The sequence below is a fragment of the Oncorhynchus gorbuscha genome, linkage group LG02 (assembly GCF_021184085.1).
Source record: "Oncorhynchus gorbuscha isolate QuinsamMale2020 ecotype Even-year linkage group LG02, OgorEven_v1.0, whole genome shotgun sequence".
NCBI classification, from domain to species: Eukaryota; Metazoa; Chordata; class Actinopteri; order Salmoniformes; family Salmonidae; genus Oncorhynchus; species Oncorhynchus gorbuscha.
The window spans coordinates 104,576,230-104,589,385 of NC_060174.1; the positions used below are offsets into that span (position 1 = coordinate 104,576,230).

The 13,156-nt window shown below is 42.6% G+C and overlaps 1 protein-coding gene across 4 annotated transcripts in view; it reads left to right on the forward strand.

Annotated features, from left to right (window-relative positions):
• The window catches only part of srrm3 (serine/arginine repetitive matrix 3), a 175,854-nt gene that overhangs the window by 58,124 nt on the left and 104,574 nt on the right, over positions 1–13,156 (forward strand). For all 4 annotated transcript variants that reach the window (XR_006835072.1, XM_046329855.1, XM_046329856.1 and 1 more), the window contains exon 2: positions 8,589–8,875. Coding sequence is in view for 3 of the 4 variants with exons in the window: in XM_046329855.1 (XP_046185811.1) it covers positions 8,601–8,875 (275 nt within the window). In the remaining variant the exon portion in view is untranslated. The remainder of the gene's footprint in view (positions 1–8,588; positions 8,876–13,156) is intronic.

Genomic DNA, 13,156 nt, shown 5'->3' on the forward strand with positions numbered 1-13,156 from the left:
AGTCTGTCCTCACCCTGTCCTCAGCCTGTCCTCAGTCTGTTCTTTACCCTGTCCTCAGCCTGTCCTCAGTCTGTCCTCAGTCTGTCCTCAGCCTGTCCTCACCCTGTCCTCACCTATTGTTCCCCATCTAGTGGACCCGAGAGTTCTGAGGATAAACATGACCCTCTCTACCCTCAGGAGCATGTTATACCAGAATCTATTACTCTTATAACAGGTAGTGACCTCCGACCTCCCCTTAATCATCCACCACATCCTAGCATACCTACAGTAGCTAATCTACCAGAGTTAGAAATGGAAATGAATTTGTGTGAAATATAAACGTACAGAGCATAGCACCGCCTGGAGTTTGATCAGTGCCATTGGCCAGCGCTCCTCAGCAGCAGAGGTTCCCTCCAGCAAACAACAACAGACAAAATCCTAGAGGGAAAACCTGGTTCAGTCTGCTTTCCACCAGACACTGGAAGACAAATTCAGCTTTCAGCAGGACAATAACCTAAAACACAAGGCCAAATCTACCCTGGAGTTGGTTACCAAGAAAACACTGAATGTTCCTGAGTGGCCTGGTTACCGTTTTGATTTAAATCAGCTTGCAAATCTATGGCAAAACCTGAAAATGGTTGTCTAGCAATGATCAGCAACCAAATTTGACAGAACTTGAAGAATCTTGAAAGAAATAATGGGTAAATGTTGCACATTCCCGGTGTGAAAGCTCTTAGAGACTTACCCAGAAAGACTCACAGCTGTAATCGCTCTTAATGACTTACCCAGAAAGACTCACAGCTGTAATCGCTCTTAGAGACTTACCCAGAAAGACTCACAGCTGTAATCGCTCTTAGAGACTTACCCAGAAAGACTCACAGCTGTAATCACTCTTAGAGACTTACCCAGAAAGACTCACAGCTGTAATCGCTCTTAGAGACTTACCCAGAAAAGACTCACAGATGTAATCGCTCTTAGAGACTTACCCAGAAAGACTCACAGCTGTAATCGCTCTTAGAGACTTACCCAGAAAGACTCACAGCTGTAATCGCTCTTAGAGACTTACCCAGAAAGACTCACAGCTGTAATCGCTCTTAATGACTTACCCAGAAAGACTCACAGCTGTAATCGCTCTTAGAGACTTACCCAGAAAGACTCACAGCTGTAATCGCTCTTAGAGACTTACCCAGAAAGACTCACAGCTGTAATCGCTCTTAGAGACTTACCCAGAAAGACTCACAGCTGTAATCGCTCTTAGAGACTTACCCAGAAAAGACTCACAGATGTAATCGCTCTTAGAGACTTACCCAGAAAGACTCACAGCTGTAATCGCTCTTAGAGACTTACCCAGAAAGACTCACAGCTGTAATCGCTCTTAGAGACTTACCCAGAAAGACTCACAGCTGTAATCGCTCTTAGAGACTTACCCAGAAAGACTCACAGCTGTAATCGCTCTTAGAGACTTACCCAGAAAGACTCACAGCTGTAATCGCTCTTAATGACTTACCCAGAAAGACTCACAGCTGTAATCGCTCTTAGAGACTTACCCAGAAAGACTCACAGCTGTAATCGCTCTTAGAGACTTACCCAGAAAGACTCACAGCTGTAATCGCTCTTAGAGGCTTACCCAGAAAGACTCACAGCTGTAATCGCTCTTAGAGACTTACCCAGAAAGACTCACAGCTGTAATCGCTCTTAGAGACTTACCCAGAAAGACTCACAGCTGTAATCGCTCTTAGAGACTTACCCAGAAAGTCTCACAGCTGTAATCGCTCTTAGAGACTTACCCAGAAAGACTCACAGCTGTAATCGCTCTTAGAGACTTACCCAGAAAGTCTCACAGCTGTAATCTCTGCCAAAGGTGATTCTAACATGTATTGACTCAAGGTTGAATGAATACTTATCCAATCAAGATATATTAATGTTTGAATTTCATAAATGATTTACAAATGTTAAAAATTTTCTTCCACTTTGATATTACAGAATATTTTGTGTAGATCGTTGATTAAAAAAAGGGACAATTAAATCCATTTTAATCCCACTTTTGTAACACAACAGAATGTGGAGAAAGTCAAGGGGTGTGAATACTTTCTGAAGGTTCTGTATAATGTATGCTAAAAAAAAGGGGAAATTATATTATTTTAAACTATTACAATTTCTCAGAGAAATATATTTTGTTTCAAAATCCACCCCAAAATGATTGGCACCCCTGTATTGAATACTCCCCTTGGTATTTTATCTCCCCATCTCCCTATTTTATCTCCTTCACACTGCTATGCTTTATCTTGGCCAGGTCGCAGTTGCAAATGAGAACCTGTTCTCAACTGGCCTACCTGGTTAAATAAAGGTGAATTTATTATTATTTTTTTTGGAATACCACCCTCCCCTTGCGAGGATAACGACACTGAGCCTTTCTTGTAAAATGCGTTATGAGTTTGTAGAACACATTGGGAGGGATCTGGCCTGCTCGCCTCCCTACCACTGAGGAAGTAATGGATCTTAGACCATTCCTACAAGGGCACTGCGTTCATCCACCTCTGGCCTGCTCGCCTCCCTACCACTGAGGAATGTAAATGTAAATGTAATGTAATGGTCCTGTGTAGCTCAGTTGGTAGAGCATGGCGCTTGTAACGCCAGGGTAGTGGGTTCGATCCCCGGGACCACCCATACATAGAATGTATGCACACATGACTGTAAGTCGCTTTGGATAAAAGCGTCTGCTAAATGGCATATATTATTATATTATTATTATTATATTATCCACCTCTGGCCTGCTCGCCTCCCTACCACTGAGGAAGTAATGGATCTTAGACCATTCCTACAAGGGCACTGCGTTCATCCACCTCTGGCCTGCTCGCCTCCCTACCACTGAGGAATGTAAATGTAAATGTAATGTAATGGGCACTGCGTTCATCCACCTCTGGCCTGCTCGCCTCCCTACCACTGAGGAATGTAAATGTAAATGTAATGTAATGGGCACTGCGTTCATCCACCTCTGGCCTGCTCGCCTCCCTACCACTGAGGAAGTAATGGATCTTAGACCATTCCTACAAGGGCACTGCGTTCATCCACCTCTGGCCTGCTCGCCTCCCTACCACTGAGGAAGTAATGGATCTTAGACCATTCCTACAAGGGCACTGCGTTCATCCACCTCTGGCCTGCTCGCCTCCCTACCACTGAGGAAGTAATGGATCTTAGACCATTCCTACAAGGGCACTGCGTTCATCCACCTCTGGCCTGCTCGCCTCCCTACCACTGAGGAAGTAATGGATCTTAGACCATTCCTACAAGGGCACTGCGTTCATCCACCTCTGGCCTGCTCGCCTCCCTACCACTGAGGAAGTACAGCTCCCGCTCAGCCCAGTCAAAACTGTTCGCTGCCCTGGCCCCCCAATGGTGGAACAAACTCCCTCACGACGCCAGGACAGCGGAGTCAATCACCACCTTCCGGAGACACCTGAAACCCCACCTCTTTAAGGAATACCTAGGATAGGTTAAGTAATCCCTCTCACCCCACCCCCCCTAAGTTTTAGATGCACTATTGTTAAGTGACTGTCCCACTGGATGTCATAAGGTGAATGCACCAATTTGTAAGTCGCTCTGGATAAGAGCGTCTGCTAAATGACTTAAATGTAAATGTAATGTAATGTAATGGATCTTAGACCATTCCTACATACGGAATCTTTCCAGATCCTTGATATCCATCATCTGCTCTTATAGACTTATGCACTTCCTTTTTCATCAATTCAAACCACAAGTTTACAATGGGGTTCAAGTCCGGAGACTGACATTGCAAAATGTTGATTTTGTGGTCAATTGAACATTTATTTGCATGGGGTTTTGATTAGTTATTGTGTTGCTGGAAGATCCACTTGAGGCCAAGTGTCAGCCTCCTGCTAGAGGAAACCAGGTTCTTGTCAAAAATGTCCAAGGAACTTGGTAATGTTCATGTCTCCGTTGATCTTAAGGACCTCAGGACGAATCAAAAATATCCCCATAACAGTAAAGATCCACCACTATATTTTACCGTAGGTATTAGGTACTTTCTGCATCTGATTCTGTTTTTTTAAACCCCAAATCCACCACTGGTGGGCGTGGCCAAAGAGCTCCATTTTCACGTCATCTGACCATAGCACCGGTTCTAATCCTGAAAAAAAACTCGGTCCTTAACGATTACAAGCATACCCATAACATGATGCAGCCTCCACCATGCTTGAAAATATTGAGGATGGTACTCAGTAATGTGTTGTACTGGATTTGCCCAAACATAACACTTTGTATTCAGGACAAAAAGTGAATTGCTTGGCCACATATTTTGAAGTATTACTTTAGTGCCTTGTTCCAAACAGGATGAACGTTTTGGAATATGTTTTATTCTGTACAGGCTAGTGGTGTTATGGTGACCGTCATGAAGACTATCAAATTCCACGTGACGTTTGCTACACTCGTTAGCATGCTATCACTCCTCCAGACAGTAATGGCTGCCAGTCAGAGACTCATTGAAGGACTCAGCTACTCTGGTTAGCATGCTATCACTCCTCCAGAGCTAACTGAGGGAGAGCTTAATAGCCGAGGCTGCTCTGTGTGGTGACTGGCGTCTGCTCTGATCCTCCTCAGACCCTGGTTGGCTCTGGCTCTGGCTCATCCATTCAGCCTGGCTCTGAACGCACACACACACACACACACACACACACACACACACACACACACACACACACACACACACACACACACACACACACACACACACACACACACACACACACACACACACACACACACACACACACACACCCTTGGTCATTAGTAGTCTACCAAACTTGCTAACTGCCTGGTACTCAGCACTCTATTGTCCCTCTAATCACTCTGAAGTCAATGCAAATGTAATGGAAATTAATGCCAGCCTACCTGGAGAAGAACCAGGGGAAAAGCGGTTCTCAATTCGCTATTTAAGTGCATAAATGACATATATTTCCCCTGTTTCTAGACAGATTAATGATAATGGTGTCCATTCTAAATCAAAACAAATGTATGCTAATGAAACATTTGTGCTTTTAAAGCCTACTGCCCTGTGCACATTGCCCCGCTTATAGTGTGAAGAAATAGCCTAATCGTTTAGCAACATTTCAGCTAAACGTTCTGATCTATTGCGTCAGCCACATTGAGTAAAAAGTTTAATTTGAGATATATCGCTTCCCACAACTGTCCCAGACTATGTTTAGGATTTGTATTTCTCGCACAGAATAGAATAAGTTAATTTTGTACTATGAGGGATAGTAGATTGTCATAGGCTAGTGATTTTGCTGTTCGTTAGGCCTACTCATCTTGTTGGCTGATGAAAAGTAAATGTGGACAGTTCTTCAAATATCTTCAATATGCACCTCGGAATTAGATAAGGATGTGCGCAGTTGCGTCCCCGATGTTTCTGTCTTCACTTGTAGCCTGTGAGAAAGACCCGATTACGTGACGGAGAGCCATGTGAATGAGAAGTGCTTTGGAACCGCGCATCACTCAGGAAGAAAGGCACAACGTAGCACTCCGGGCCAAGGGGACAACGTAGCACTCCGGGCCAAGGGGACAACGTAGCACTCCGGGCCAAGGGGACAACGTAGCACTCCGGGCCAAGGGGACAACGTAGCACTCCGGGCCAAGCACTCACTCCGGGCCAAGGGGACAACGTAGCACTCCGGGCCAAGGGGACAACGTAGCACTCCGGGCCAAGGGGACAACGTAGCACTCCGGGCCAAGGGGACAACGTAGCACTCCGGGCCAAGGGAACAACGTAGCACTCCGGGCCAAGGCCACAACATAGCACTCCGGGCCAAGGCCACAACGTAGCACTCCGGGCCAAGGGCAATACGGCCACTGGCCGCAAAAGGCAATGATTTTTTTAGGGTGCGTTACAGACACACAAAGAGAATGCCGCCGTAAAATTTGAAGCATTATTAAGTGCTTGTCAAATTGTGAATGCGAGACTGATGAAGAGTGTGCAGCCTGCTCAAGAAACAAAGCAGAGCTCATGCCTTTCAAGCGACTTTTTTCAAATCATCATTAGAGTCGCATCACACAGCCTTACAATGCATTAACAATCTATACATATAGCCCAACGTTTGTAGAACAACTAAAGTTACGTTAATAACTCTAAATTAAACATATAGGAGTACATACAGTACCAGGCAAAAGTTTGGACACACCTATTCATTCAAGTTTTTATTTTTATGTTTTACTTTTTTCTACATTGTAGAATAAAAGCTGTGAAACAACACATATGGAATCATGTAATAACCCAAAAAATTGTTAAACAAATCCAAATATATATTTGAGATTCTTCAAAGTAGCCACCCTTTGCCCTGATGACAGCTCTGCACAATTTTGGCATTCTGTCAACCAGCTTCATGAGGTAGTCACCTGGAATGCATTTAAATTAACAGGTGTGCCTTGTTACATTTTCTTTCTTTCTAATTGCGTTTCCGCCAATCAGTTGTGTTGTGACTAGGTAGGGTTGGTATACAGAAGATTGGCCTATTTGGCAAGAACAGCTAAAATAAGCAAAGAGAAATGACAATCAGTCCAGATTGACTAACATGAAGCACTTCTCATTCACATGGCTCTCCGTCACGTGACATGAAGCACTTCTCATTCACATGGCTCTCCGTCACGTGACATGAAGCACTTCTCATTCACATGGCTCTCCGTCACGTGACATGAAGCACTTCTCATTCACATGGCTCTCCGTCACGTGACATGAAGCACTTCTCATTCACATGGCTCTCCGTCACGTGACATGAAGCACTTCTCATTCACATGGCTCTCCGTCACGTGACATGAAGCACTTCTCATTCACATGGCTCTCCGTCACGTGACATGAAGCACTTCTCATTCACATGGCTCTCCGTCACGTGACATGAAGCACTTCTCATTCACATGGTTCTCCGTCACGTGACATGAAGGTCAGTCAATACAGAACATTTCAAGAACTTTTTAAGTTTCTTCAAGTGCAGTCACAAAAACCATCAAGCGCCATGATGAATTTGGCTCTCATGAGGACAACCACAGGAAAGGAAGACGCTGAGTTAATTACTCTGCTGCAGAGGATCAATTCATTAGAGTTAACTGGACCTCAGAGTTCAAGTAACAGACACATCTCAACATCAAATTTTTAGAGGAGACTGCGTGAATCAGGCCTTCATGGTCTAATTTCTGCAAAGAAACCACTACTACAGAACACAAATAAGAAGAAGAGTACTAGTTTTGCCAACAGACATTTGGTATAGCCAGATCAGGACCTAACATAAGGACAACTAAATGAACTAGTGTAGCCCACAGGCATTTGGCATAGCCAGATCAGGACCTAACATAAGGACAACTAAATGAACTAGTGTAGCCCACAGCCATTTGGCATAGCCAGATCAGGACCTAACATAAGGACAACTAAATGAACTAGTGTAGCCCACAGCCATTTGGCATAGCCAGATCAGGACCTAACATAAGGACAACTCAGAGTATGTTATTCTGTTCTTCTGAAATACACCAGAATTTCTTCATATCATGCTTCTTTAGTCCTGTCTAAAATAAATAATGGATTTATTTTGAAGGTGTAAGCTATATTACATGGATTTATTAGACTTTTTAAAATGTAGATGTTTCACAGATCTGCATCAGTGTGGAAGCCAGAAGATGCTAAATGTGTTTATGTTAATTATCGGTCAATTACCTTGAGATATTTGTTTGAAAATCACCGTCTGACGAAAGTTGATGACCGCCACAGCTCTAGTACAGTCTTCCTTCTTTTCACTATGTCAATTAGGTTAATATTGTGGAGTACACTCTGGAGCTGTTGTAAAGGCCTCATAGTGAAATCCCTGAGCAGTTTCCTTTCTCTCTGGCAACTGAGTTAATAAGGAGGCCTGTATGTTTGTATTGGCTGGGTATATTGATACACCATCCAAAGTGTAACTGATGAATTCACCAATAGTCAAAGAGATATTCAATGTTTGCTTCTTTATTCTTACCCATCTACCAATAGGTGCCCTTCTTTTTGGTCGTTGTGGTTGAATCTGTGTTTTAAATTCACTGCTCGACTCATTGACCTCATAGATCATTTGAATGTGTGAGGTACAGAGGTAGTCATTCAAAAATCATGTTAAAAACTATTATTGTACACAGAGTGAGTCGATGCAACGTTATGATGTGACTTGTTCAACAGTTTTACTCCTGAACGTATTTAAGTTTGCCATAACAAAAGGGGTTGAATGCTTATTGACTCAAGATATTTCAGCTTTACAAATGTAATATATTTGTTTAAAAAAATAAAAATGGGTAAAACATAATTCCATTTGGACATTATGGGGTACTTTGTGCCAGTGTCAAAACATCATAATTTCATCAATTTTAAATTCACGTAGTAACACGAAAAAACATGGAAAAGTCATGGGGTGTGAATATATCCTGAAAGCACTATTTTATACAGTCTTTTTTGCTCATCTTTATCAAGGGTGCCAATCATTATGGACCTGATTGTACATCCCAGGTAAACAATTCAACTGGTACCACTACCCCCCCCCCCCCCCTCTCTCTCTCCCTCTCTCTCTCTCTCTCTCTCTCTGTAGAACGTCGTCACCATGTACGATGGGGCAAGGGTGCCTTCCCCCCAGGACATTGTTAACGGTGTGCTTCCTACGGCCGTGGCAGGGACAGGAGCCGGGGAGGGCGGGTCAGTGTCGGTACCCGCCCCGGCTGTGGGGCTCAATCCAGAAGAAGAGGAGGTTCCAGAGGAGGAGCCTAGTCCGGAGCCTGTCCTAGTGAAGAAGGCCCACAGGGAGATCCTAGACCATGACAGAAAGAGGAGGGTGGAGCTGAAATGCATGGAGCTCCAGGAGATGATGGAGGAACAGGGGTCAGTTGAGTCTGGATGAGTATCATACTAAACTGGGTTTAGATTTGGAGGGATACACCCTGATGTACATCCTCCCATGTAGATACATGCTGGGAAAGTTTGGTAGGATACACAGAATGGATGTGAATGCTATCATGCCCTGGTTAAAACGTATTATGGTTTAGATCCCGCTACCGGGATCGATATGACAACAGCCAGTGAAAGTGAGGTGCACCAAATTCAAACAACAGAAATCTTATAATTAAAATTCCTCAAATATAGAAGTATTTTACATCATTTTAAAGATGAACTTGTTGTTAACCTGTTGCGTCGAGCAATCCCGTATCCGGGAGCGTAATTATAGCCTTAAGCTCATTACCATAACGCAACGTTAACTATTCATGAAAATCGCAAATTAAATGAAATAAATATATTGGCGCACAAGCTTAGCCTTTTGTTAACAACACTGTTATCTCGGATTTTCAAAATATGCTTTTTAACCATAGCTACACAAGCATTTGTGTAAGAGTATTGATAGCTAGCATAGCATTAAGCCTAGCATTCAGCAAGCAACATTTTCACAAAAACAAGAAAAGCATTCAAATAAAATGATTTACCTTTGAAGAACTTCTGATGTTTTCAATGAGGAAACTCTCAGTTAGATAGCAAAAGTTCAGTTTTTCCAAAAAGATTATTTGTGTAGGAGAAATCTCTCCGTTTTGTTCATCACATTTGGCTAAGAAAAAACCCTGAAAATTCAGTCATTACAACGGCAAACTTTTTTCCAAATTAACTCCATAATACCGACAGAAACATGGCAAACGTTGTTTAGAATCAATCCTCAAGGTGTTTTTCACATATCTATTTGATGATAAGTCATTCGTGGCAGTTTGGTCTCTCCTCTGAACCAAATGGAAAAATACACGCAGCTGGAGATTGCGCAATAATTGCAACGGAGGACACCAACTGGAGCACCTGGTAAATGTAGTCTCTTATGGTCAATCTTCCAATGATATGCCTACAAATACGTCACCATTCTGCAGACACCTTGGGGAAACGACAGAAAGTGTAGGCCCATTCCTTGCGCATTCACAGCCATATAAGTTAAGTGTTTGAAATTTCATATTGGTTTCGCCTGTAGCATCAGTTCTGTGGCACTCACAGATAATTGCAGATTTGGAAACGTCAGAGTGTTTTCTTTCCAAAGCTGTCAATTATATGCATAGTCGAGCATCTTTTCGTGACAAAATATCTTGTTTAAAACGGGAACGTTTTTTTATCCAAATATTATCCAATATCGAAGAAGTTAATCCCACCACAGTGTTCAATTTAAAAAAGGCTTTACGACTAAAGCACACCAAACGATTGTTAGGTGAGTGCCTAGACACAGAAAAACACAGCCATTTTTCCAGCCAAAGAGAAGAGTCACAAAATGCAGAAATAGAGATTAAAATTAATCACTAACCTTTGATGATCTTCATCAGATGACACTCATAGGACTTCATGTTATACAACACATGTATGTTTTGTTTGATAGAGTTCATATTTATATCAAAACATCTCAGTTTACGTTGGCGCGTTATGTTCAGTTGTTCCAAAACATCCAGTGATTTTGCACAGAGCCACATCAATTTACAGAAATAATCATAATAAACATAATAAATAAAAGATAAACGATACAAGTGTTAATCATGGAATTATAGATCCACCTCTCTTTAATGCAACCGTTGTTTCAGGTTTAATAATCAATAATCTGAGTGCAGCGCTCAGACACAAAAACAAGCCATACAGATATTTGCTATGTTGTGGAGTCAACAAGAGTCAGACATAGCATTATAAATATTCACTTACCTTTGTTGATCTTCATCGGAATGCACTCTCAGGAATCCCAGTTGCACCATAAATGTTTGTTTTGTTCGATAAAGTCCATCATTTATGTACAAATACCTCCTTGTTGTTCGCGCATTTAGTTCACAAATCCGATCACTAGGTCCAGATGAAAAGTCAAAAAGTTCCATTAAAGTCAGAATTAACATGTCAAACGATGTATAGAATCAATCTTTAGGATGATTTTAGCGTAAATCTTCAATAATGTTCCAACTGGAGAATTCCTTCGTCTTCAAAAATGCAATGGAACGCAGGTCGCTCTCACGGGAGAGCACGTGATCAGCTCATGCAAGACACCTGGTTGAAAGAGCTCTCATTCCCTCCTCCTTCATAGTAGAAGCCTGAAACAAGGTTATAAAGACTGTTGACATCTAGTGGAAGCCTTAGGAAGTGCAATATGACCCCATAGACACTGTATATTCGATAGGCAATGCTGTGAAAAACTACAAACCTCAGATTTCCCACTTCCTGGTTGGATTTTGTCTCAGGTGTTTGCCTGCCATATGAGTTCTGTTATACTCACAGACATCATTCAAACAGTTTTAGAAACTTCAGAGTTTTTCTATCCAAATAATATGCATACCTTAGCTTCTGGGCCTGAGTAGCAGGCAGTTTACTCTGGGCACCTTATTCATCCAAGCTACTCAATACTGCCCCCCAGCCATAAGAAGTTTTAATTAATGGAGAATTTTACATTGACAGGAATACACACTTGGCTCTTACAAAGACATCCTTACATGGTCACTACAAAGACATCCTTACATGCTCACTACAGGTTACACAATTAATTAGACTCCTAGTATATACAACAAATTATTATTATTATTAATATTGTTATTAAATCTTGAAGAGACAACGAAGATACAAAAACAGACAACCTTCAGAATATGTTTTTTATTACGGCGTCCTACCCTTTAATGATTCATGATTCTTTTAATGATTCTTTAATGATTCTTGATTCTTTAATGATTCTTTAATGATCCCTTTAATGATTCATGATTCTTTTAATGATTCTTGATTCTTTAATGATTCTTTAATGATCCCTTTAATGATCAAAAGGCTATTTTACCACACTAAAAACAACAACAACAACAGAACTTCTTGCCTGCAGACAGTAATGGCTGCCAGTTAGCCAAAGCCAGTCAACTCTCAGAGATATTGCAGGGCACAGCTACCTGCGTCAGCGGGTAGGACACACACACACACACACACACACACACACGCACGCACACACACACACACACACACACACACACACACACACACACACACACACACACACACACACACACACACACACACACACACACACACACACACACAGACTGCAGACAAGCAGCACAGCCTCTAACAGGTCTTCCAGGGAAAGTGGGACTCCTCCAGGCTAGTAGTGACAGTGGGACGTTGTGTCAGAGTTCTCCTCCAGGCTAGTAGTGACAGTGGGACGTTGTGTCAGAGTTCTCCTCCAGACTAGTGGTGACAGTGGGACGTTGTGTCAGAGTTCTCCTCCAGACTAGTGGTGACAGTGGGACGTTGTGTCAGAGTTCTCCTCCAGGCTAGTAGTGACAGTGGGACGTTGTGTCAGAGTTCTCCTCCAGGCTAGTGGTGACAGTGGGACGTTGTGTCAGAGTTCTCCTCCAGGCTAGTGGTGACAGTGGGACGTTGTGTCAGAGTTCTCCTCCAGGCTAGTGGTGACAGTGGGACGTTGTGTCAGAGTTCTCCTCCAGACTAGTGGTGACAGTGGGACGTTGTGTCAGAGTTCTCCTCCAGGCTAGTGGTGTGGTGACAGTGGGGACGTTGTGTCAGAGTTCTCCTCCAGGCTAGTAGTGACAGTGGGACGTTGTGTCAGAGTTCTCCTCCAGGCTAGTAGTGACAGTGGGACGTTGTGTCAGAGTTCTCCTCCAGACTAGTAGTGACAGTGGGACGTTGTGTCAGAGTTCTCCTCCAGGCTAGTGGTGTGGTGACAGTGGGGACGTTGTGTCAGAGTTCTCCTCCAGACTAGTGGTGTGGTGACAGTGGGGACGTTGTGTCAGAGTTCTCCTCCAGGCTAGTAGTGTACACAGCCCGAGTGGAAGTCAAAAAGCTTTTACACTTCGCATTATTCTGTGAATAACAAAACCAGATTTAGCCATGTTAATTCTTAGAGAGGTTTGCTGTGAAGTAAATTATCGTATTCTCATGTTTATGACGGTAGACACTGTAACCCACAGATTTTGAATTTTTTTTTAGGAATAGAGATTTTGGGTGATACTCAAATCAATTCAAACTTTATTTGTGACATGCACTGAATACAACAAGTGTAGACCTTACAAGACCTTAACCAACAGTGCAGTTCAATAGTTACGAAGTTCCAAATTTTTTTACCAAATAAACTAAAGTAAAAAAATGAAAATCAATTCAAAGTAATACAATAAC